Source organism: Apodemus sylvaticus, chromosome 19 (genome assembly GCF_947179515.1).
Source record: "Apodemus sylvaticus chromosome 19, mApoSyl1.1, whole genome shotgun sequence".
Taxonomy (NCBI): domain Eukaryota; kingdom Metazoa; phylum Chordata; class Mammalia; order Rodentia; family Muridae; genus Apodemus; species Apodemus sylvaticus.
Genome location: NC_067490.1, coordinates 27,619,371 through 27,646,027, shown reverse-complemented (window position 1 = coordinate 27,646,027; position 26,657 = coordinate 27,619,371). Strand labels below are relative to the sequence as shown.

The 26,657-nt window shown below is 49.9% G+C and overlaps 1 protein-coding gene across 1 annotated transcript in view; it reads right to left on the bottom strand.

The window, feature by feature from the left end:
• Nucleotides 1-3,758: 3,758 nt before the first annotated feature.
• Nucleotides 3,759-26,657, bottom strand: part of Chst3 (carbohydrate sulfotransferase 3) — a 38,501-nt gene continuing 15,602 nt past the window's right edge. Inside the window, exons 2-3 of the mRNA XM_052163614.1 lie at nt 10,945-11,190; nt 3,759-9,720 (exon numbers count right to left, since the gene is read on the bottom strand). Of these exons, the coding sequence (XP_052019574.1) occupies nt 8,436-9,720; nt 10,945-11,102 (1,443 nt within the window). The 5' untranslated portion in view covers nt 11,103-11,190 and the 3' untranslated portion in view covers nt 3,759-8,435. The remainder of the gene's footprint in view (nt 9,721-10,944; nt 11,191-26,657) is intronic.

The following is a 26,657-nucleotide window of genomic DNA, read 5'->3' as shown; positions in this document are numbered from 1 at the left end:
CAGAGTTTTGCTTAATGTCTCAGCCTGCAGGTGGTTAGAGATTCCCCATTCCCATCCTGAATTTTCAAAGATGGCAGTTCTATGGCTATGTGAGGAGAAATGAGCAGCACCATTCCTTTAGTTTTGCTTCCACTTGCTCTCTGAGAGTTCACGGGTGGCCTCACTTGACTGTGCTAGCAGCTCCCATGGCTTTGGTGCCTGAGATAAGCACACAGCTGGGACCTTCTGGAACCTATTAGAGCTTCCTTGGGCAAGATCTGAATGGCACAGTGATTAGAGCAGGAAGAGTGAGTGAGCTGTCCTTAAACCCACCTCACATGGGACAGCCTGTAGGTATACAGGGAGGGACTGATAGAAAAGTTGACAGTGAACTTTGGTGCTGGGTTTGGGACTCTATTGTATAGATGATTATAAATGAAGGTCCTATGACATTGCTGGTGAACTTCCTTCACTGGGCAATCTGATACAGGACGTCTGTCTCCATAGACACACTGGGAACTCAGGAACCAGAGGCTGTGACTTCTTCCCCGTGTCCCTGAGACTGGTGCAGGCCCTGCATTCAGAAAGCTCCTGGTTAGGATTTGTGGGACTGAACTGTACCCGTTGCTTCCTATTTTGGTAGGAAGGAAATGTGGACCTCTTTTAAGGATGGTGACAATGTTTTATAACTATTGTTGAGAATGGTCCATATGAATGACCAGTATTGCACACATTCCATTATGAATGGCCAATGTGGCACACATTTTATTATGAATGATCTGTGTGGCACACATTTCATTACGAATGGTCTGGATATTGTGATGAATAAATCTCAGATTGCACACATTTTATCATGAGGAAAGATAGGCCAGGTCACTCCTCACAGGAGGAAAGATGTCTGCAGGGGCCAGAGGGCAGCACTGGGTCCCCTGGCACTTGAGTAACAGAAAGTTGTGAGCCGTTTGATGTGGGTGCTGGGAACCAAACCCAGGTCCTGCAAGAGAGGCAAGTGTTCTTAACCATTGGCAAGAACATTTATATGAGAATTTTACTCTCAAACATGGTTCTTTAAGGTAGAATAAGAGGCCACACATGGTGATGCATATCTTTGGTCCCAACACTGGAGGGAGATCTCTGTGAACCCAAGGCTAGTTTGGTCTACGTAGTGAGTTCTAAGCTAACCCGGGGTACACAGTGAGACCCCCATCCCCATCCCCAAGTTCTTTACTGGGCTGGAGCTCAGCTGATAGAGTGCTTGCTCAGTATGCATGAAGCTCTGGGTTTGAACCGGAGCACTACATAAACTCGGTATGATGCATAGTGAATGCCTATAGTCCCACCCAGTGCTTAGAGGGGCAGGCAGGGGGATCAGAAGCTCAAGGTCATCTTCAACTATATAACAAATGCAAAGTCAGCCCCAGCTATGTGAGATGCTACCTCAAAAAGCCAAAAAGAGATGGGAGGAGGTGTGATTCTGTGGAGGAATCCTTTTTTTTTTTTTTTTAAGATTTATTTATTTTCTATGAATACAGTATAGCTATCTTCAGACAAATCTAGAAGAGAACATCAGATCCCATTATAGATGGTTGTGAGCCACCATGTGGTTGCTGGGAATTGAACTCAGGACCTCTAGAAGAGCAGCCAGTGCTCTTAACCACTGAGCCATCTCTCCAGTCCCTTTGGGGAGGAATCCTTGATGTTGGCCAAAGGAAGGCAGGCCTTCTTAGCACCTTGGGTAAACTAATGTGCACAGTAATTTCTCAAGAGCAGCCATGACCACATCTCTTCTAAATGTACATTGGGGACACTGTGCTGCAGGCTCCAGGGGAGTCAGATCTGGGATGATCCAGTTGCTTCCTCAATGCTTCTAGGTAACTATCTCAGGACCTCATAGTACCCAAGTCCTCCCAGCATTGATGGGCTACGATGTAGGACAGGAAGAGTCTGGACCTAAATAGGGCGATGGGAAGTGACAGGGGGGCAGAAAGAGGCTTCTGGCCTGCACTGCTGGCCGAAGGTGCCAGGTGGGTGTCCAGACCTCTTTGCTCTGTGATTAGGTTAATTTGCTTCTGTAAGGGTCATTTGTGGCAGACCACTGAAGCCGGGCCCAGAAGTTATGCTAATTCTATCCAGTCCCCAGCGCAGATGGGGCAGTGGTAGTCATATTGGAGGAGGAACCATCAGTTATTGTGTAAGCTAGAACATTGAAGGCTTGGGTAGAAATGGTTTAATTTGCTAAGGTCTGGACTGGGGCAGATTTGGAGACTGGAGATTGAGAGGCAGAGAGGTCCCGCCCACTCATGCTGTACCTCACCTCTGTTGGTTCTTCTCTGGAGCCACTGCCCTCAGGCAGGGTTCAGCTCTCTTCCATTTATTCACAGCTGTGCCCCAAGCTGCTAGACACCCAAACTACCCCAGATTAATCTCCCTGTGTCCCAACACGAGCTTGCCTTTCTCCTTGGGAAAACATCTATTTCATTTAGAAGCATAGTAAGAGACAAGAGGGCTTGACATTCACTGCATCCAGAATGCCCTAGGATGCCCATGAGTAAAAGAGTTATAACTTGGAATGTGGTATGGGGAAGAGGTGGGACCGGGAAGAGGCCTCCCAGTGGGAGGTCTTTAGGTCACTGAGGTCTTTAGGTCACTTGAAGGGGACAGTGGGCTCCCAGGTTCTTCCTCTTCCTTCATTTTCATGCTCTGTCCATCAACTAAAATGTCCCAAACTATGAACTAAAATAGACCTTTACATTTGATAAGCTGATACCTTAGGTTAACGTGGTAGTTTCAATATGCTCAGTCCAGGGAGCGGCACTATTAGGAGCTGTAGTCTTGTTGAAGGAAGTGTGTCATTGTTGGGGTGGGCTTTGAGAGAGCTTCCTCCTAGCTGCCTGAGGATGTTAGTCTTCTCCTGGAGGCCTTCAGATGAAGATGGAGAACTCTCAGCTCCTCCTGTGTCATGCCTGCCTGGATGCTGCCATGTTCCCACCAGAGTGTTAAGGGACTGAATCTCTGAACCTGTAAGGCAACCCCAGTTAAATGTTGTCCTTATAGGAGTTGCCTTGGTCATGGCGTCTGTTCACAGCAGTCAAACCCTGACTATGACAGCGTGTGTCCCAGTAACTGACTCTTAGATGGCTGAAATCTAACTCACACCAAGGTTATTCCAGCAGAGAAGCATTGCTGCAGCTTGAAGGGACCCGGTTATACTTCTCAGCTAAAACGGTTCCAGCCTTCTTCTCATCATTGAAGGCAGAAAGGAGCCTCAAGTGTGTTTGGCATGGGAAAAGGACAATCAGTCCTTTAACTGACTTTTAAATCCATACCAAGGCTTTTGGTGACAATGCCTGTGGGCCTCTACACCTTTCGTTTCTAAAACAAAGTGACAGCTCCCCCTCACCCCCAGATAAGTGACTTGCTCAAGGTTAGACTGTGACAGAGAGCTGGGACTTGACACCAGGTCCTCTGATAGTGGGTCAGTGTTCCTGTCCCCACTCTATAATATCCGAGTGTCTCAGCTGCCACACTTGCATTTGGTGCCACCAAGCAGGGTCATCAGGTCCACCATCCTGGGACCATAAATAACATCCTTTGGGCCCAACACCTACACTGATCCATCTCCTCTCCGGCTGCTGGCCCTTGGGAATGGGCAGGAAAAACTTCTTTGTGAAAGTCATGTCTTTCTCTTTGCTGCAAATGTTGTATCCTCTGTTCATGTTCATGACTAGATTGATTCTAAGAACAAGTGGGAAAAAAAAAACACTACAGAATTTACGGCATGTTCATTTATTTTTATTTTGTTTTTTAAAGATTTATTTATTTTATGCATGAGTGCGCTATCTGCATGTACACCTGCATGCCAGAAGAGGGCACCAGAACTCATTACAGATGGTAATAAGCCACCATGTGGTTCCTGGGATTCGAACTCAGGTCCTTTGCAAGAGCAGCCAGTGCTCTTAACCACTGAACCATCTCTCCAACCCCTGTATGTTCACTTTTAATTAAATAAGTTTGGTAAGCTATGAGGAGAAGGGTTTCACATCCTAGGTCATGAACTGTACTCTGAATACCCTGTTGTCAGTTCTCAGATGAAAACAGCAAAACCGGGCGTTGCAAGATAATCTGCAGCCACAAGGAGAACAAGAAGGTCATTGACAGAAAGAAGTTGTGACTGTGTGGCCGCACCAGAGGCAGAACAGGATGCGCCCATCCACCCACACACACCATGCATGTACTCATGAGCACACATCCATGTGCCATGACCACTCAGACTGGGAAGATGTCCTGTACCATTTAGCCATGAGGCAGGACACGGTCCAGGTACTGACACAAAGATAGCGCTTGTAGGACCCACCAGGAAGTGGAGAGTGGTGGTTAGACCCTGGGACTAGACTATCCAGGAGAGATGGAGACATGGCAGGAGCCAAAGTTCAAGCAAATATAGTGGAAGCAAATGGTAGAGCCATTCTAGATGCCCAGTAAGAAGCTGGTCCACAGCATAAGCAAGGCGGTAAGGGGGCACCATATCTCTATCTCAGGAACACATGTCCCCATGTAGTGACAAGGACACAGCTCAAAGGATCCTAAAGGTCCTCAGACACTGGAAGCTGCAAGTTTTGCCTCATTCTTTTGAGGTAAGGCATCAAGGTGGCACTATTTCTAAGTCTAAAGCTGGGAGCGGGTGTGAGCATGCTCAGGAAACTCATTCACACCTAGTCATACCACAGGATCTCACCAACAACACACCAGCTCCAGGCCCCGATTTTAGTGACGTTCCCTCCTTGCCATGAGTACAGCTTGGCTGGACCCACTTGGCTTCTTGGGAGTCTAGCCCCCACTTCTCTCTCTCTCTCTCTCTCTCTCTCTCTCTCTCTCTCTCTCTCTCTCTCTCTCTCTCTCTCTCTCCTTTAGTATGATCCCTCTGCCTCTGTTGTGGGATTAACATGAGACTGCCTTGGAGGTGCTCCTGTCTTTCAAAGCCCAGGACTTCTCAAAAGGGACAAGTCCATGGTCAACTGAAATGGCTCTAATGTGGAAGACAGCTGAGGGATTTGGGGGGCTGGGATCAAGCCATCTGGGACTCCTAAGTCCTTCCTACCCCCTTAGGACCAGAAACCCCATGGCTTTCAGTGGGGGCATCTTCCACCATGGGGCAGACACCCCTAATGGTAGGAAAGAGTGTTACTGTCATAGGCCACCTGGTGCCCTTTGACCTTTGGAGTTGGATGAGCAGTTGTCCCATGCCACCAGCATGGCCACTTTCTCTGTCCTAAGAGCCCAAAGCACAAGTCTAGCATATCACCAGAGAAGACGCCCAGTAGTCTGCCCCACACTGTCCCTTTCCGAACCTTCAGAATTGGCGCTGGCTGGCTGGCTTGGTGAGCCTCAGGGGATGTGTTTCATGGCTCCATTTGCCTGCCCATCCACCCACCTGAGCTGCTCTGTTGTTGCAGACACCTGAGTGGTGCTGTACAAAGGGCCCGCGTATTGTATTTCCTGATCAATTATTGACCCACAGAACCTCTTTGGCATCCTGGGCTTCTATGACCTGGCTCTGTCTCATCTCCTCCATGGTCTTGGGTGTCCTGGTGTGTGTGTGTATTGTGTGTGGCTTGTGAATCATCCCTATTATTATTAATACTATTATTAATTGTACTTCTTGATTAGGGTACAGTTTTAGGTCCCTGCAAAGAATACCGTCTCTCTTTTTCCTACAAAATAAATAAAGTCAACTTGCATTGCACGCAACATTGTCAATGTCCTGAGATGTTCCAAAGGTCCATTGTGGGGGGTCTGTCCTCAAAGAGCTGAGAGGTGGCTCTTTGCCTTGCACCCCATCCCCCACAGAGAAGAAGGAAGGAAACTTCCAGCTCAGCCCCTCCCACCCCACATGCCACGCAGAGGAGCGAATGGATGAAGAACTTGAAGAGAAGATAACGTACTCCCGAGCCTGCCCACGACATGCTGTCCCGTCCCCACCGAGTACGAAGAGCTGATGTCTCTTTGTCCCTTACCCACTTGTTCTTGGATTGTTAAAATCAAGAGCAGAGGCTGGCTTGAGTGATGGACGATCACCTGTGCTTGCGACCCGGCTGAGTAGGTGGATAACAAACCCCAACCCCAGGGAGCATCCCGGACCATCCTCTGCACCGGTGCTAGGCCCGCTTCCATGCTATGCGTCCTGCGTCTTGGTACTCACACCAGCTCCATCCTGGGCTCTCACAGTGCCAGATGCAGCAAGTGTCCAGAGAGTCAGCGTGTTAACCCCCACTGCGGCGGTTCCAAGGCTTCCCGGGGCTCTACACCTCAGCTTGCACAGGGAGAGAAGAGCTTCTGCTTGGGGGAATCCTAGCTGCTCAGTCAAGAGTTCCCCCAGACTCCCCATTGTTGGGGCTTACAAGAAGGGATTTTCAAACAGCCTGTTCTTGAGAAGGAATACTGCCTGCTCTGGACAGAGGAAGCTTTAAGTATTTTCCTTACAGACTCTGACCTCTAAATAGACACATAGCTGCACCTTGAACTTTTGACCTCTAACCTTCAATTTCCTGAATGCTGGGATAGAGGTATGCTATATGACGTGACGCAGGGCACAGAACCCAGGCCTTCATATACGGTAGACGAACTCCATTCAAACTGAGCTACAGACCCAGGGCCTAAGGTAGCTTCTGAGAATCATTCCTCGTGAAGTTTACACAGAAGAACATGTGGGGCCCTAGCATGACTCCGATCGTACTAGAAGTCCTTTCTGGTCTGTCCTTTAACCAGGAGCCGAATGCTCCCTACTGGATCTCAGCCTACCCTGGTCCTCAAACCCTGCTGCTTCTGAGTAGTTTTACAGAAACAAAGTCCCAAATAGCACCAAGTTATAAATAACCTTAAAATCCCGAATAAGATACCTGCCCATCCTGAGTTCAGCATACCTCTTCCCAAAGCCTGAAAGCAGACTTCTTTTTCAGTCACTAGCTGTAACCATGGCCACCTGAGGACTGACCTCTGTCAACTAGGAGGGAAATGGCAGGCTATGTCCTAAAGTGACTTCCCCCTGCAGAGTACTCTGAAGTTCTTGGCTAGCCCCTGAGGAGGCCTGGCTAGAGAGAGGAGGCCCTCCTTGAACCATCTTTCTCTTTCAGGAACTGAAGCTGACCCTGCTGGTTAGGCCTCAGAAAGCCTTCAAATGCTCCCCAGGAGTGGGCAGGATGGGGCCTTTGGGCTGTTGTCATATGAAGGCTACCCATGCCATTTCTAAATATTCTGCCTGCCAGCAGAAGCATTCGGATGGGTTGGAGGAGGTAGCCATGGCAACCTAAGACGCTCAGTGGGAGTTCAGAGTCCAGAGACCCATCATTCCTTCCCAGTTTTGGTCAGGGAAAAGCGTCATTGTCCTTGAATATACCCCCTCTTCACATAACCCTAAGAAATGTAATTCGAGGCTCCTTGTTTAGATATGTGATACAGAAAAACAAAACAAAACAAGAGCAGCAACAACAACAACAAAACAAACCCAAACCCACGGAAGCATAAAGAGTGGAAAAAGGAAGCTCTCCTGTACCAGTGCGTGTGTGTGTGTGTGTGTGTGTGTGTGTGTGTGTGTGTTTGTGTGTGTGTGTGAGAGAGAGAGAGAGAGAGAGAGAGAGAGAGAGAGAGAGAGGAATGTGTGTTTATAAGGGGAGCAAATGTGTTTATTTTGCTTCTCTGTCTCTCTCTCTGCTGCACATATATGTATGTCTTATTTTCCCTTGTATTTATAGTGCTCAGAATCACACCCAGGCCCCAGAGCATGAGAGGCAGGGGTTTTTCCACTGAGCCACACCCCCAGGCTTGTCTGTTTTACTCGCACTTTGTGTGTCTTGCTCTACACAGACTGCTAGTCACTCATGAGTGACTAGAACAGCTAATCGAACCATTTTCAGGTCAGCTGGCAAACAGCCCCTGTTCCCTGAGGCGCTTCCAATGCCCCCTTCCTCACCCTGGGCCGTCCTCTCCCTTCCAAGGACCCAGCCAGATTGCAGGCCTCTCTGACTCTGAGAGGAAGAGGTTAACACTTAAGACAGTAGGAGGTCTGAGCGGCTGGAGAGGGCCTTAGGCCCTTCTGGTTGTTAAATACTTGGACTCTGGCCCACACAGCATACAGGCCTTTATGTGCTTGGCGTGTGTTTCTGTGACAGTGTCAGAAAGAGTCAGGGAGGTGTGTCCTCACACAGGTACCTACCTGGGCCTGCTCGGGACACTGTCCTCACCTTATGACCAGTACCACTAAGGAGTCCCAAGCTGTAGCTGCACTGGGAAATCTAGTTGGCAAGGGGCCTAGTACTACAGCCAGGGGCTATGTTCCCATCACCTCTCCCCATTTTGACTCTCTGCCAGGGCTGTGTCTCACTGCCTGCCAGGCTGGGTGTGAGGGAAGCAGGGCCAGCCTTTCACGAGAAGGGGTTCTAAAGGTCCCCGGACATCCTCCACTATGTGACCCAGAAGGTGCCCCGCTCCTCCAGGAGGCTGATGGAGCGGTTGGTGAGGGAGGCGGCATCTCTGGCCAATTTGTAGCCAAAGAGATGCATGGCTGGGCCGCAGGCGGCCTGCACCACCTGTGCCAGCTTGAAGGGCATGCTGAAACGCCACTTCTCAAACTGCTCCGAGGAGTTCTTCTGCGTGGAGTAGACGTCGCTGCTGTCGCGGGCCACCTGCGTGTTCTTCTGGATCCAGTCCTCTACCTGCGGGGTCAAGGGGATGCCCGCGAAGCCGTACATCTCCCGGGCCTTCTGCAGTGGCCAGCGTGCCACATCCTCGTAGCGCACCAGCATGTAGCGACCGCGCAGCCAGGCTGGCTGCCGCAAGCCCACCTCTGCAGACAGGCGGATGTTCTCACAGTTGCCCCGCAACCGCTGCACCTCCTCCTCGCTCAGCTGATCCTGCCCCTCGGACAGCCACTTCTTCCAACTCTTGTACTTGCCCGCGAAGGCCACTATGCGTGAAGCCAGCACGGCCCGGGGGTCGCGCACCAGCTGGATGACTCGCAGGTCCAGCCTTGGGTCCTCAGCCAGCGGCTGCAGGAACTCCAGCTGACGGATGCGCACGGCTTTGAGGGCCACGTGGTCCTTGCGGAGGCACGCCTCGGCCGCCAAGGTCACATTGAGTGGCCCGCAGCGACGGTTTCGGCAGTGGTACTTCTCGAAGACCTTCTTGACGAAGGGTGTGCACACCGGATCCTCGCAGAGCGAGCGGCTGGATCCCCGGCGGAACAGGAAATGAGTCAAGTGGTCCTCGGGCGGTGGGCTGATGAAGGGCTCCAACACATACAGGTCGCATAGCAACAGCTGCTTGAGGACATCGCGGTAGACCAAGGCCGAGCCCGCCGCGCTGGCACCTCCCTGCTGGAAGAACACGGTGCGCTCGATGTGCCACAGTGGCTCGAAGAGGTAGAAGATATTGCCCTGCTGGTTGAAGAACTCGCCCACGAATGAGGAGCCCGTGCGGGTGGTGGCCATGAGGAGCACGTGCCGCCGGGTCCCTGCTCCATCCTGCTGGGATGACTTCGCTGCTGCAGCCTCCTGGCCCTGGGCCTCCATCGCTGGCTCCACACCCAGCTCCAGACTCAGGTTGTGCAGACGGCTCCGCAGATGGGAGAAGGTGGAATCCAACTCGCTCAGGGACAAGAGAGATGCGTTTTCCGATAGGAGCAGGGCTGGGTCAGTGCTATTGGCATCTGCCACAAATTGAGGGATCTGCTTCAGCTTGTCAGAGACCCTGGGAGGGGATTTAAAAAGGACATCGGCTGTGACTGATTTGGGAGGCCATCTCTGGTACTAAGCAATCTTAGCTGGGTCTCTCCAGAGCAGGCCTAGAAGCTAAGGTTCGAGTGTGGTTTCTTTGGCAAGAACCCGGGAGTGATTCAGTTTGAGAAGCTAAGTGACTAGTAATGGCTTCATACAGGCTCACTTTCACGAAAGAACTCGGGCACTTTACCCTCTGACATTTCTGGCTCGTCTGGTGCCAGTCAGTAGCAGCGTCCAGGAGAGTGACGTGGTATGTGGCGGGCATGAGCTGATGGGTTGGCAGTCCTTAACCTGTCCTCCCTGGCTGAGGATGTTGTGCCAAGCTATGCATCTGGGAGATGAGGATTAAGAAATGGTTCTGGCGGGGCAGTGGTGGCACACGCCTTTAATCCCAGCACTTGGGAGGCAGAGGCAGGCAGATTTCTAAGTTCGAGGCCAGCCTGGTCTACAGAGTGAGTTCCAGGACAGCCAGGACTACACAGAGAAACCCTGTCTCGAAAAACAACAACAACAACAAAAAAGAAAGAAAGAAAGAAAGAAAGAAAGAAAGAAAGAAAGAAAGAAAGAAAGAAAGAAAGAAAGAAAGAAAGAAAGAAAGAAATGGTTCTGTGTCTAGCAGGTCCACCCCACACAGCAGTACCCTGCCAACTCAAGGAATATATAGCTTGACTCCAAGTGTTACTCCCTTGGAGTCGAAGGATAAACAATCTGTGTAGCTACTCACGATGGTTCCACCCACCAGAGTGGCCAAACCAGCATCCTGCTTCCCGTGAACTCACCTCCACTCCTGACATCAAAACTTGCAGAGGGGAGGTACTGCTAAGGGGTGCTAGAATAAAGGGTGAAATAGTCATACCAGCACATACGAAGCATCAGCTATGTGTCAGGCCATGGGCAAAATGTGGTTTATATTTCCACATTTACCTTCTCAACAAGACAGGCCCATCTCTAGTCACCGATTAGAAAGGCCCACCTCAACAAAGGCAAGTGTTTCACCTAAGGGCTTGCAGTTGAGAAGGGCCAGTATGGGGGTGCCAGCCTGGGCTGTCCAAGTCTCACCCCTCTGCACTTGACCTTGGCCTAAGACACAGGGTCTGCCTGGTGACCGCTCGTAGAAGGAATGTACTTCTTGATTCCCGTAGTGTCACCTCTGACCCCACCTTTGATAAAAGGGACCTGTGGTTGAGTTCCTTACCTGGATATGATTTTATTTTCCTTTTCGATGAAGATAAAAACTATGACCACAAATGCCAGGAACAGGACGTATCTGCCTCGAATCTTCAGGCTGTGTACAAGGTCCCGGAAATCCTGAGGCAGAGTGAGTCCTTTCTCCGTGGGGAGAGGGGGTGCCATGGTGTTCCTCAGGCTGGCTGCAGGCACTCAGCTCAGGAGCACAGCTTGGGACCCAACCTGCCCTCTTCAGGTGGGGGACACCCTTGTCCTGTAAAGAGACAGGTACTCAGGGCTCAGGGCATCATAGACATGGAACAGAGACATCTTTCTACAAAACTTTTGAAGAGAGACCTTAGGCCCTGTCAAAACCAAAGTGTTCACCTCTCTTTTTGAGATAGGGTCTCTCCATGTAGTCCAGGCTGCTCTGGATCTTTTATCCACCTGCCCAACCTCCTAAGAGCTGGGATCGCAGGTGTACTCTACCACACCTGTTGGGGTTTCTTTAATAGGTCATTTAAAGGTCACACCCCAGCACTCTGGAAGTAAGGCAGGAGGATTAGGAGTTCGAGGCCAGCTTCTAAAGTACACCGTGTACTTTAGACCAGCCTTTGGACCCTGCCTCAAACAAACACCCAAAATCAGAGTCTGCAGAGATGGTTCGGCAGTTAAGAACACTCGGTGCTCTTGAAGAGGACCCAGGTTCAGTTCCCAGCACCTGAGCAACAGGTCACAGCCATCTATAACTCCATTTCTAAGGAATCAGATGCCCTCTTTGCCTCCACAGTCACAGCATGCATGGGATGCACAGACATACAAGTAGGCAGAACACTCGCACACATGAAATAAATATTCTTTGAAAGTCTCCCAGTAAACAAAAACTATTACTTCCAGTAGCTGTTACTCTATCCAGTAAACTTTGCTTGTCCTTTAAAACAAACGAACAAAACAAACAACTATGGGGTTTCTGATGCTAAGGTCCTGTTCCTCAATTGGTTCTTGATCGATAATAAATGCCAGGCGCCAATTGCTGGGGGGAGGAAAGAGGCAGGACTTCCGGGTTCCTGCAGGCAGGCTAAGAGATGCAGGAATAGGAAAATAGATTTCGCAGTGCTTCGGAAGAAAAGAAGGTGACCAGCCATGTGAGATCCTGGCCGGTTCTCCAGGCAGGAGATTAGAAATGCAACTAAGCTGAGGGCAGATTAAGAGGTGCTGAGCTAAGAGAATGGGGAAGGGCACGCAGCCACGGGAGATTAGAAGCACCCGGCAATTGAGCCAATTAGGCAGGTTGAAAATAAGTTAGAGTGTGTGTGTGTGTGTGTGTATCTGTTTCATCTGTAGATCTGAGGGAACCTGGGTGGGGCTGATCTGCCCGGAGCTTAAAGCAGGGTAGCAAACACTACATGCAACAAAAAGCAATAAAACACCCAAAATGCTAGCAAGGAGACAGGACACAACAGTACTGACCTGTAATCCCAGCACCTAGGAAACTGAGGCGGGAATATATTTTTAAATTCAATGCTAGTTTGAGCTACAAAGTTCTGCTGAGCCAGAATGAGATCTGATGCATGAACGAGCGAATGAATGAATGAACGAATGAACGAATGAATGGATGGATGACAAACCCTTCTATCTATCCTCATTTCCAGGAGTTTCTCTGTTGACCTCACAGGCTAAAGCATCACACATAGTATTTAGATAAAGGAAAGTGTAAGTAGTCACGGGTTCCTGCCATTAAAAATAGAGCCACGGAGCTGTAGAGTCCTGGCTGATTAATGACATCACAGCTACCATGTGTTGTGGTGATACTAGTGTAAAGTAACCTGCTGAGTGACCCACCATACAAAAGCAGTAGGGTTGAGACTGCTAGCGCAAAGCCTGATCCCTAGCACTGCATACAGACGGAAGCAGTGAACACACACCTGTAATCCCAGCAGCACTCAGGAGCCGGGGGCAGGAGGCTCAGAAGTTCACGGCTACCCTTAGCTACACAAGGAACTGTATGCCATGCTGGGCTAGCTTTATTGGCCTTGTGTCTTCAGAGTCTCTGGGCTGTACAAAGATGCCAGAGGGGGCTGGGGATCATGGATCAGTGGCAGAGCACCTGCCTAGCATCTGGGACATGGTAAGCACTCATTATAAAGGAGATGGGAGGGAATGGGGTGGGGGAGGTGAGCCGCAAGTAGAGTGGGGTAGAGGAGAAACATGGTCCAGCAGTCTTCTGCTCCCGAGTCTAGCACCTTTGGCAAGGTTTTCCAGCTGATGGAACCGTATAGCCATAAATCTGTAATCCCGGCTACTCAGCTGTTGTAGGCAAGACAATTGCAAGTTCAAGACCTGCCAGGGCAGCCGGGCGGTGGTGGGGCATGCCTTTAATCCCAGCATTTGGGAGGCAGAGGCAGGCGGATTTCTGAGTTCGAGGCCAGCCTGGTCTACAGAGTGAGTTCCAGGACAGCCAGGGCTACACAGAGAAACCCTGTCTTGAAAAAAAAAGAAACAAAAACCAAAAAAGCAAAACAAAACAAAACAACAACAACAACAAAGACCTGCCAGGGCAGCTTAGACTTTGTCTCAAAAAAAAAAAAAAAGAGAGAGAGAGAAAAGAAAAGAAAAAGAGTGGCTGGAGAGATGGCCCAGTGGTTAAGAAAAACTGACTGCTCTTCCAGAGGTCCTGAGTTCAATTCCCAGCAACCACATGGTGGCTCACAACCATCTGTAATGGGATCCGATGCCCTCTTCTGGTGTGTCTGAAGATAGCTACAAATTCCAGAAACACAGTCAGGTTTGGGAGTTGGGCTCCTGATGATAAGCTTCTAACCCTTCTTCTCCCCCTCCCCTCCTCTTCTAGTGGCCTTTTTTGTTTTGAAGTCATTAACCCAGGCTCCTCTCCATCACAGCAATGCAGGGTTCCTAGGCACTTCCGGGAAGAAGGGAGACTGAACTCTGGTAGGATGAGCAGTCGGGCAGCTCCTCCACCCAACCATGGTAGGGTGTGCCCACTGCAGCCTTGAAAACCCCAAGGCCAGGTGACTAGCCAGAGAGGAAGGAATGTGTGAGGACTCCAAAGCCAGGAGTTCACAGGGTCAAGAAGGGAGAAGAGGGGGCCCAGAATGGGGCTCACTTGGCAGAGACTCGGGCAAATCTTGCCCTGCAGGATGCCCTGTGTAATAAGTGAGTTATAACATGGCTAAAAATTCATGCTACTTCTCCTCCAGGGTTGACAAGCACATACTGGTCCTGTGATCCTTGCCTGGTTGGAAATCTCTACTGTCTCTTCCCTGGATGGCCTTCCCAACATCCTCTGCTCCATGGCGCTCAACTCTCCAGTCCCGCGGCCAAGGCGCCACTAAAAGCCAACCCACTAGCATGTCCTTGTCAGTGGTGAACAATGCCAGGATCTCATGCCCAGCCCAGCTCTGCCTGGGCACGGCTGGTCATGGGCAGCACTCTCCACTCAGCTGGATCAGCTCTCTGGTTGCTGGGTACAAACACCAGGAACAGTAAGGGAAGATGTCAGGCCGAGTCCCTCACAGATAGATGCCTACATTTGGCGAGGGCCACAGTGTGTCAGGCCCTAGCGAGGCTGGGAGTCACCCGAGGGAGCAGCACCCAGCCTCGCTGTCTGGGAGATGGCAGTGGGCATCAACTGGGAAACATTCTCATACACCACTCAGGGCAAACAGCCACAGTTCTCAAGAGCATCATCCCCCTGCCTCATACTTCTCCCTGGCCTTTGTATCTCAGTACTCTCCTTATGCAATGTCCTTTTTTCCTTAAAAAACAAACAAACAAACAAACAAAAACCCCAAACTCCCCGGGGGGGGGTGTCCTCAGTCACCTTCAGTGAGAGGGTGGCCCTTGCTGGGGCTGCACGGCACGCCCCTCCCTCTCTCCAGCCCATTTCTCTTCCCCTCCTGCTCTCCGGCCATTCTCTGCTGAAGCTTCCTCTGGGATCTCCTGGGGGTGCGTTCTTCCCTCACTCTCTGTTCTCTTCTTAGGCTATGGTGGCCTCCTTTTGTTTTATCTCACTCTCCTCCTCAGGACAACTGTTGTGGTTTGTATCCTGTCCACAATCTTCTCCCAAACTCTTCCAGTCTCCAACACACGGGGGCGCCGACGAGCACCTTAACCCAGTTAAGTGAACGCGGTCGAGACGCGGGTTGCTTCTCAAGACACCCAGCCCAGTACTCCGGGTGACTCTAGCTGCTGAAAACCCTTCGTGCACAACACAGAGCCGAACACAGGCCCCACAAGGCCCTGGGGATGAGAGCCACACCTCACTCCCAGCCTTGGTGGGCGCCATCTGGCCCCAGCCCTTCCCACTACTCCCCACCCGGGGGCGCGCCACCCGGCGTACCCCCTAAGACCATTCTTCTTCTCCATTAAAGCCCAGAGAAGCAAAAATCCCTGTTCTTCCTGTGCTGACTTAGCATCCAGAGCTCCAAGTCCTTCCCTGAGCGCCTCCATCACTTTCTCTTTTTCGTATGCGTCTTTTCTTTCCTGGATGCAAACGTTCTTTTCCACTGGGACGATGAATTTGTGTTCCAGGTGAGAATGGATAGAGAGACAGGAAAGCCAAGGGGGTGTGGGAAGTGGAAAAGGCCCCTCCCCCACAGGATCTAACTTAGGTTCCTCGGTCATACAACTGACAAAATCAGTACAGATTGCTCCAGGGACAAGACTCATTTTTCTAAGTCATCTCAAAGGTTTTATAAACAACAAATGAGCCGCGCTCGCAGAAGAACAAGGCTGCCGACCTTTGTAACTTATCCACACTCCTACCCACCGCAGACCCCAGCAAAGCGCCTCATTAACACCTTACAATTCATTTCATTAAACAAATGAAAATTGTTTAAAATTAAAAAGAAAAATACCAGGCAGGCTGGAGAGATGGCTCTACAATTAAGAGCACTGACTGCTCTTCCAGAGGTCCTGAGATCAATTCTCAGCAACCACATGGGGGCTCACAATCATCTGTAATGGGATCCGATGCACTATTCTGATGTGTCTGAAGGCAGCTACAGTGTATTCACATACATAAAATAAATAAATAAATCTTTTTTTTTTTAAAGCCAGGCTTGGTGGCACACATTTTTAATCCCAGCATTCAGGAAGCAGAGGCAGGTGGATCTCTGAGTTTGAGGCCAGCATGGTCTACTGAGCTAATTCCAGGACAGGGCTATACAGAGAAACCCTGTCTCAAAAAGCCAAGAAAGGAAGAAAAGAAGAAAGGAAGAAAGAAACAAAGAAAGAAACAAAGAAAGAAACAAAGAAAGTCGGGCAGAGGTGGTGCAAGCCTTTAATCCCAGCACTTGGGAGGCAGAGGCAGGTGGATTTCTGACTTTGATGCCAGCCTGGTCTACAAAGTGAGTTCCAGGACAGTCAGAGCTACACAAAGAAACCCTATCTCGGAAAAACAACAACAAACAAACAAACAAAAAACAAACAAACAAAAAAAGACATCTTTTGGATACTATAGCATAAAGCCATGAAGTCATATGTTATTGATAAGACACTGAACCTACTAGTCTCTCTCTGATCGTCCTTGCTTAGAATTAATGTGTGTGCTCACATGTTTTTTTTTCTGCCTCTACATATTAAGCCTAGTTCTGTTCCATGCAGACCTGTCCTGAAATAATTTTTCTGGGGTGCAGTCAACACCCAGTTTCAACCTTGTGGATGTTGCTAAAGGTGGGGTGACCTTGAATAAAGCATGTATAAACGGATGGGCAGACGGATGAATGGATAGATGGATGCCCTTCCCAGAATACTTAACCAAGAGCAAGATGCTTAGGCATTCTAGGTTGCTAGGCAACCGGGCTGAAGGAGAATATTCATTGGTTCCGTGCGTAAGCGAGCCACCAGAGAGAGATGCCCTGGGCACCCACGGTGGGCATGTGTCAGGATGCGGGATGGGTGGATCAAGGGTAAAAGGAATTCTCGGTTCTTGGGGACTTTCAGCTCAAGCTCCAAACAGCTGTGTGCTCATGAGGGGGAGGGGTGGGAAAGCCCCGGAGGCAACTGGTTCTTCAGAGAGGGAGGGAGGGAGGGAGGCAGCTGAGCCTTGCCAAGCAGGACACCATCTCCCTTCCCTCTTCCCTCCTCCCTCCTCAGGGGTCTTTCTGCCTCTCCCATGACTTGGCAAACTGCCTCACCGGAGAACTGGTTTCACGTTTGGATAGCCTCCAGCGGGGGCTCTTCCACTGAGGCCCCTGAGGGATTGCAGTTCTGGCCCTGCTTCCGCCCTGCTGGAGGGGTCCCAGCAAGGAGACTGAGAGGGAAGCTCCGATAAGAGGCTGGGACTCGTCAGGCATTGCCTCAGGCGCCAAGTCTCCACGCCCCTCTCTCTGGGACCCAGACCGTAGCAGGAAACAGCTTCAGCAGTTACACGCCTGTATACACAGCTTTTCCAAGCAGAAAAAAAGGAGCGCCTCAGGGCTCCACAGGCAGAGAGGGGAGATCTGGCTGCTGTGGGAACGTTGTGAATCCACTCACGGAGGCCAGAAGGCTGATCCCCCTGTGTCATCCAATTGGAAGCAGGGAGTGGTGGGGTGGGGTGGGGGTGTAAGGGGCAGTCTGATCCTGTATCCCTAGGGAGTAGAGGGGAGGGGCGTGGCCTGGGGCTCTGCCATTTCTTTCGGTCAATCAGGTTGAGAAAAGAAACACTGAAGTTATTTGATTCTGATAAGTTGAGTTTGTCCTTGCGCCGACCAGTTCAGGCTAGACCCTATTTCACATGGAAGCGTCTAGAGATGGCCGGGAGAGGGCACAACCTTCCCCCACGCTAACCCAGTTTCATGAAGTTCTGGCAAGACAGCGTATGCTCAGAGGTTGCTGAAGTGCAAGGGAGAAGAGCAACAGGGAAGGAGGGCGAGGGCAGGTCTGGCGAGTGCCCGGCATTCACTACCATGCTACTGAAGCATCCCGGCATCCAGCATTCCATTTGGTATCCTGCCATCCCAGCACCTCGGCCACCTAGCATCCTGGGGCTCCACATTTCCTGAGGCACAGTGCATCATGCCTGTAGTCCCAGAACTTGGGAAGTAGAGGCAAGATGACCAGGAGGCCAAGTACATGTCCTAAGACAGACAGACAGACAGACAGACACACACACACACACACACACACACACACACACTAATTTAAAAAAAAAAAGATAAGCAAAATGAATGAGTCCATCTATTTCTTGTGTGTCCAGCTACAACAAAGACAGAAGGGGTCCTAGACAAAGGTGCCCATGTACTTATAAGGAGTAGGGCCTGAGTCAAGGACCTGAGGGCTAGCCTGATGGAACTATGGGATAACCCTGGCAAAACCGTCTCAAGGCACGCCTCAGCCTTTCATGCCCGCACACAGACATGGAAAGCACTCCTTATCCACCTCCACTGAACAGTCACAGTTGCTTGAAACGCAAGTCCTCTGCCAGGCCCCACTAGGCCTAGTAACCTTAGTTAGCCAGCCCTTAGCTAGCCAGCACCATATGGTGACTGGAGTCCAGGCTGCCTTCAGCCACACAGAGCAGGCAGCCTGGGGAACAGTCTGCTCTATTCAAAACTGACCTGGACACCAGCCAGGCAAAGCAATGAAATGTCCCACTAGAGGGAACTGACCCCACCCCCACCCGTGGGGCTGGAAACGCCGAGGCAGCCACTGAAACGCTGTAAGCAACAATTCTCGTACCGTTGTATGGAGTGGGTATTTGGACAACCACATGCCTGCGTGGGACCCTAGGAGTGCTCGTGAGAAATGCAGAGATTGGGCGGGAAGTGTGGCTCAGTTGGTAGTGCTTGTCTGAGAGGCACAAAGCCCTGGTTCCATCCAGAACACCCTGTACGACTGGGCATCATGGCACACGCATGCGTGTGACGCTCAGAAGGTGGAGGCAGGCAGGAGGAGGAAAAGCTTAAGACTGTTCAGGCTACACAGTGAATTTGATGCCGGCCTGGGACATAGGAGACTTTATAAACAAAACAAGCGAAGCAAAACAACTAAACAAACAAAGGAAACAGGTGCGGGGTGCAGTAGTGCCATTTGTAGTATTTGCTACCCAAGAGGCGGAGACAGGGGGATCACTCGTCTGCGTACAGAGCATCCGTCTGGAAAGATACAGGTGATTCTGGAGACATATGGCGTATTATCTCACATACGTGTATGAATGTTTTGCTTGCAAGCTTTGCTTCCGTGTGTGTGTGTGTGTGTGTGTACGTGTCACTGGGTATATGCCTGGTACCCGCAGAGGTTGGAAGAGAGTGTCTCATTCCCCGGCACTGGAGCTACAGATGGTTTTGAGATACTGTGTAGGTAATAAGAACTGAACCTGCATCCTCTACAAAAGTGCCGGTGCTTAACTGCTGAGTTATCTCTTCTATGCACACCTCCCAAGCGGTGAGTTTTATGCCACAGTGTACACACACACACACACACACACACACACACATATATACACACATACATATATATTGTTTTACTAAAAACTTCTATGGACAAAGGTGTAAGAAAACCAAAGGAGCCTGGGAGGGTCTCTGTTCTTCCCTCAGATGGTGGCCGTGTCCTCTGGAGTGCCTCAGCAGCAAGCACAGCTCCTGGCATGTGGCTGGGCTCAGTAAATCTCTGTGGAATAAATGAATGAACTCCCATTCTTTACAGAACATCAGTTCTGGCTCTTGGTGTCCATCCGTCCTCCCCAGTGCTGTCAGAGCATTGGGCACCATACGGTGCGTGACTTGGACGTGGCTGTGTAGCTCAGTGGGCACAGTGTGTAGTGTGCACGAAGTCCTGGGCTCTTCCCCAAGCATCTCACAAGACCAGATGTGGTTGTACACAGCTGCACTTGGGAAGTGGAGGGAGGAGGACTTGAAATTCAAAATCAGGGCTAGAGAGATGGCTCAGCAGTTAAAAGCACTGGCTGCTCTTCCAGAGGTCCTGAGTTCAATTCTCAACAACCATATGGTGGCTCACGACCATTTGTAATGGTATCTGATGCCCTCTTCTGGTGTGTCTGAAGACAGCTGCAGTGTATTCATAGAAATAAAAACTAAATAAATCTTTTTAAAAAATACAGAAATCTGTCAAGAGGTGGTGGCACACGCCTGTAATGCCAGCACTCTGGGAGGCAGAGGCAGGCAGATTTCTGAGTTTGAGGCCAGCCTGGTCTACAAAGTGAGTTCCAGGACAGCCAGGGCTATACAGAGAAACCCTGTCTCGAAAAAACCAAATCCAAAAAAAATAAAAAAGAGAGAGAGAGAAAAGAAAAGAAAAGAAAAGAAAAGAAAAATACAGAAACTCAAAGTTATCTAGCCTGAGCTACATGGGATGCTGACCCCCAACCCCTGTTTCTGTGATATTTATTTATTTATTTATTTATTTATTTATTTATTTATTTATGTTTTGTTTTAAGAAGGCTTGATTTATAATCTTCTAAACAGAGAACATGGCTATAAAGCTAAATGAAAGATGTTCATGTTAGATCACTGAACCAAAAAGACACGACGGCACACAAGTGGTCACAATAATGGTCCATTTGTCTTTTTGGTTTACTAAAGAGTCATAGTGAATGTTGTCTGAAATCCCAGCACCTGAGAGGCTGAGGCAGGAAGATTTCTGATAATTTAAGGCCAACTTGGGCTTGGCACATGGTGAGATCTTATATTAAAGCAAAGATAGTGTATCATTGAGCCTACAGACAGACAAACAGACAGAAGTGCGCGTGCGCGCACACACAGAGACACACACACACACACAGACACACACACACACACACACACACACACACAGAGCAGTGATGCTGTGGACACTTTGGGCTTCCTGCTCTTACTTGCTGTCTTCTGGGTGCAGAGCTATTCCACTAAAGCTGACCTGGTAGGCAGAAACTATTTTCTCTCCTGGCCTCAGATGACTCCTTCTGGTGCGCAAACAAATGTTTCCCATCCTTTAGTTTGGTGCCATGCCCTGAGACACCATGCTGTGCCCCCAGACCAAATTCCAACTGCCCTCTTGCTCCTGTATGCAATGCTGCCATCTAAGAACATACATCCTGCAGCCAGATCCAAGCCCTTAAACCCGTAAGGTCCTCACAGTCATACGAACCTCAAGGTTAAGAATGGTTCAAGACCAGAGGTTTCCTAAAGTTGAGACAGAACACCAGCGGATGAGAGGTTCCCTTTCTCCTTCCCCGTGTCATAATCTGTCTCTTCTCCTCACTTGGCGTATGTGTCCCTGGAGGGGAGAGGCAGTGGAAGGAGCCTCAGGACAGTGACTCGGAACATCAGGGGAGACTGCTGCCAAACCAGGCCACAGCACAGCTGGTAAAGATCTTGACACGTCTAATTTTACATTGCCGCTCACATGCCTTTGTATGCTTTTATGACTAGCAGCCAACATTTTTGAAAAGTCTTGAGGCTTTCCCACGAATGGATATTTGGGTTTGGGGACATCTAGGGGCAAAGCCACTGGGGTGTGTTGATCATGAACACTATCGGCGGAGAGCAGTGGCTTGCAGCTGCTAGAGAAAGCACAGGAGGGTGAATTGGAGCCACATTTGTGTTAGTTAGGCTGTGGTCCAGCTAGTCTAACAATAGCTACCTACCAATAAAAAGTCCAAGAATTCAGTAGTTGTTCAGTCCATGAGGCTGGATGTCTAATACATACCAGAATCCTGAAGAAGTAGGCTCTGATGCCAGTGAAGGCTCGGACTTGTTGGTGAGAGCAAGAGTAAGCAGGCAAAGGAAAAAGCTTCCTTCTTCCATGTCCTTTACATAGGTTGCTGCCAGAAAGCATGGCCCAGATTAAAGGTGGATCTTCCCACCTCGAAAAATCCAAATTAGAATTGGTCTACCCACTTCAAATGATTTAATTAAGACAAATCCTTCACAGGAGTACCCACTCTCTTGGGTTTTAGTTAATTATTCCAGATGTAGTCAAGTTGATTACCAAGGATGGCCAACACAATGCTCCACGACATTTCTTCACATGGTCAGCAAAGAACAAGACATCCTGGAGTATGTTGTGGGATGGAAGTTCCAGGGGACCCTCTGACACAGCTACAGTGTTCCCCAAATGCCTGCGTGCCCCTCCCCACGGCGTCATTGCTAGCAATGAAGTGACAACCATGTGGCCAGTTCTGGTCTGTGGGATGTGGGAGAAAGTGATGGCACCACTTCAAGGCCTGGTCCTTAAAATGTTCCCACACATTCCCAGGGGCCGTGACGAGTGGGTAGCCGCAGTTCCGATGGAAGGTCAAGATGGAAGCATCTGGATTCATGTGGCTACGGGAGAGCCAAATGGGATATGTGAGAAAGCCAAGCTTTTTCTGTACAAAGCTTGTACTCAGATTTGGGGTCTGTTCAGCATCAGAGCCTGCCCCTCCCCTGGGTAACACAAAGGATTCTCTCAGATGGGTGCGGTGGCGAACACCTTCCATCTCAGCACTGGTGAGACACATGCAGGCGGGTCTCTGTGAGTTCTAGGCAAGCCCCTTCTACAAAGTAAATCCCAGGACAGAGAGAAAGCAGGCTTTGAAACAAAGAAAAGTAAAAACAAAGGATCCTCTCATAATGCTGATGGGGGTGTCCTTTTGGAAGGATTATTTGGCCAGAACATCATAATTCACATTACTGTTGTTGGTGGTGTTGTGACAGTTTATACCTGTATCCCAGGCTGGCTTAAAACTAGAAATAGAGTTAGGATGACCTCGAACTTCTGACCCTCTTTCCTCTACCTCCTAAGTTCTGTGATTCCAGGTATGAGGTACCATACCTGATTTTTATCAGTTTATGTGCTTTTACTTTATTCAAAAGTTAGAGGTAGAGAGGAAGGGTCTGCCTGGGAATGACACGCCTCCTCCAACAAGGCCACACCTCCTAATCCTTCCTAAATAGTTTCACCAACTGTAGAGAAGGTATCCAAAGAGATGCACCTATGAGGTCCACACTCATTGAAACCCCCACACTGGGTGTTGAATCCAGCGCTTCATGCCTGCAAGGCAAACATTCTACAATTTCTACAAACCCGCAATCCTATTACTTCTTGTGACAGTGTGTTACTAAACAGCTCAGGCTGCTCTTGACTGCCGCAGGTTCCAAGGTACACAGTCTTTGCTTCTGCTTAAATGTTGGCACCCCTCCAAAGTGCTTACGTTAAAGTTGCGTTCCCAGCGTGCTGGTGCTAGAGGTGACACCTTCAGCAAGCGAGTGGAGCGGTAGGTCAAGAGGGTAGAGTCCTCGTGAATAGAATTAGTGTCCTTGTAAACGAGGTGTGAGGGAATTTAGTCATCCCTTCCACCGTGTGAGGACATGGTGTGAAGATTTCATCTTGGATGTAGAGAACAAGCCTTCTATTACCCACTGGGCTGGCGCGTTGGTTTTACATTTTCCAACCTCCAGAACCAGGTTTGACAGCTTTCTGTTATTAGAAAATCTCCCAGGCAATGGCACCGTGTTGGCTGCTCCCAACAGACTAAGATACTCTCTGGCCCAGCAATTCCAAGCCCAAGAGTCAACTTGCAACCACCCCCATACAGGTGACAACAAGGATATACGTGGCCAGGTGGTCCCAGCACTCAGAAGACAGAGGCAGACAGATGACTGAGTTTGCTGAGTTCGAGGCCAGCCTGGTTTACTGGTCTATGGAGTGAGTTTTAGGATGGCCAGAGCTACACCGAGACGCCACACCCTGGCTTATGGAGGAGGGCACAGGGAGAGGATGTATGTGACTAGCAGCTGACATCTGTGAAAGGCTCACTGATACCTTCCAACGCGTTCTAACGCCATACTTTGTTGGTCCTGGAGCATTTCAGTTTTCTTCATTAGAACCTTTCAGCCAGAAATGTGCTTATACAATGGCTATGTGGGAGGTGCGCATGCCTGGGAGACTCACGGAGGGAGGACGGCATGGGCTGTTCTTCCTGCGGACCTCACCCTCCCCTCTCCGGCTCCTCATCTCCATAGGCACAACTCCATTATCAGATTTTGAGGTTAATGTTGATTGACAACTGGACGAGTCACCCCGTCCGTGCAGAATTTTCTAGATTGTGCTAACTGAGGTGGGAAGTCCTACCCTGGGTACTGGTAGAACCATTCTGTGGGCATCCTGACTAGAAAACAAGGAGAAAGCACCCCAGGCATGGTGCACACGGCTTTAACCCCAGCACTCAGGAGGAGGGAGAGGCTGACAGGGCTCTGCGGACTTGAGGCCAGCCTGGACTACATAATGACTTCCGAAACAGCTGGGGCTACATAGCAAGACCTAGTCTTAATTAGAAGAGAGGAGGAGGGGGAGGGGGATGAAGGGGGCAGAGAGAGAGGGAGGGAAGGAGGAAGGGAAGAAGGGAGAGAGGGGGGAGAGAGTTAAGTACAAACATTCTCTTCTTTCTGATTCTTGACTGCAGGTGCAATGTGACCGACTGTCCCCAGCCCCTGCTGCTGTGCCTTCCCTGCTAGGACAGACTGTCGGTTGCCGGAGTTGTCAAGGCTGATAACCTCCCTGCCTGCTTCCTTAGGTGACTTCTGTCAGATATTTTGTCTCTGCACTGAGACAAGTATAAAAAAAAAAAAAAGGTGACCCTGAGTTCCAGCAAAGTGTGCACAAGGCTTCCAGTGCAGAGGTGCCTGCATCCAGCTAGTTGTTACTGCTGGTCCAGACAAACTCCAGCCAGAGACTGTCTGTCCCGTGGCACCACTGTCTCGCACTCTTCCTTGTAGTTCTCCCAGCTGGGCAGCAATCTACTGCAGGACAGGGATGCTAGCTGACTCACGCTGCCTATTCTTAACCAATCCAAACAATCCTTATATAACCGTGGCAGTCACTATTTCTGGTCAAGGCTTGATGTCGCTATTTCTACCATTATTTGGTTCAGATACAGCTAGACATACACATGGCCCCAGCTAGACAGTTTAAAGCTTCTCAGTCAAGAGGACAAGTTGATTTCAACTCCTCTCTGAGGCTGACTGGTCAGAAAAGGCTTCCTGTAGTGCCGAATTTGAACAGGTACATCCTACTGGGAGAAGGGAGCTGCAATTGATTGGTGATGTCTGCATAGGTAGAGGAGAAGTGTCACGTTACAAATGCATAGAGTTTGCTCTGGAGTTCTGGGTTTCAATCCCGATACCATCTAGGAAGCTTACAAGAACTCCTGATGGCCAAGTCCCACCTCCTGAGATTATGACTATATTGGGCATCAGGATGACACTTGGGTATCGAGACTGTCAAAATGTCATTAGATGATTCTAACTTAGGCTTAGTGAAGACTAAGAGATGCTATTTGAGAGCATCAAACCCCACTAGCACAGGACATCCAGGAGATGACAGAAGCTGCCAGCTCCTGCCAGCGACACACCAGCTCGCCAGCCAGGCTACACTCATCTTTCCCTTTTGACTCAGGGTCTTACTATTAGGTCCAGATTGGAACTCCCAGAAGCCTTTCTGCCTCAGCTTCCTCCATGCTTGGATTACAAGCAAGCACCTCGATGTCTCCAGCTGATCAAATACAGAAGTCAGAAAAAATCGGTCTGTGTTCCCTGTGCTCCCTAAAGTGTGTAGAAAACTTCTAATACTGGAGGCTTAGGATCCATTCAAACCCAGCTCCGGAGCTGGACATAAGCTAGCTTAACAACTCAAACATATCTGAGTTTGGCGCATAGCTCTGAGTGTCTTCTGCAGCTAAGTCTCTCTCCCTCTGTCTCCCTTTTATAAGGACCCTTGTGACTCTATTTGGAGTCACCCAGCTAATTCAGGGCACCCTGCCACCTCTAAATCCTTAAAGACATCCATAAAACTTCTCCCACCATGTAAGATAACACATCCACAGAGGTTCGGATATGGACGTAAATACGGGAGGCTGAGGATTACATATCTGGCCTTCCATAAACACACGGCTCTTTAAGTGGGGTACTATGTTGACTCTTAGTGTGGTGTCAGTTAGGAGGCTCAGGGATTTTTAATTCCAGCTGAGTATAAGAATCCCAGCTGATAAAACTATCAGTGCCCTGAAGGTCCACTGTGAGGAAGGGTGGACATCAGCTCTCTGGAGCCAGCGGGACTACCAAAGTAGGCTAATTGTAAAAGCTCTGAATCCAAGGGGTAGCTATTCCGATATCCCCGTTATTCTATACCTATTAGGAGCAACCTTCAGGGCCCAGGGGTCTGTACAATGGATACTTGATGAGGTGAGTGATCGGAACCATTCCTGGAGCCCCCGGGAGGGTCCCTGGGATGGAGAGTGGTCAGAGCCCTAGAAGAAAGAAGAAAGAGGGCCTGTGGGCAGACAAAGACTAAAAGCCTCTGAGTTAACCTCACACCCAGCATTGACTGCCTGGGGTGGGGGGCAGGGCAGGCATCCTTTCTCCTCCCCAAAGTCCAATAGGAGTGAGGGGACCCGAGCTAGCCATCAAGGGGCCATTGTTACTGGAACAGAGGAGGCTCTGTGCCCACTTAACACACTGCTCCCAGCTGAGGAGCTCCCGGCTGTGCTGGCTGCTAGCTTAGGGAGCAAGGCTAGGGAGGAGCTCTAGGGAACCAAGATTACCCAGGAGGAGCAGTGTGCAGACTGAGAGTCCCATAGGCCTGTCTAGGAAGCAGGCTGGCAGCAGCACAGGGGAAGCTCTCTAGATAAAACTGGAAAGCCAGGGATGGCCAGCGAACCCCAGCAAAGCCCAGTAGAACCAGAGGGAGCACGAAGCACTGGGTAGTCACGCCTGACCCACCATTCCCCCGTAGGAAAATAGAAACTTGAAATCACTGAGT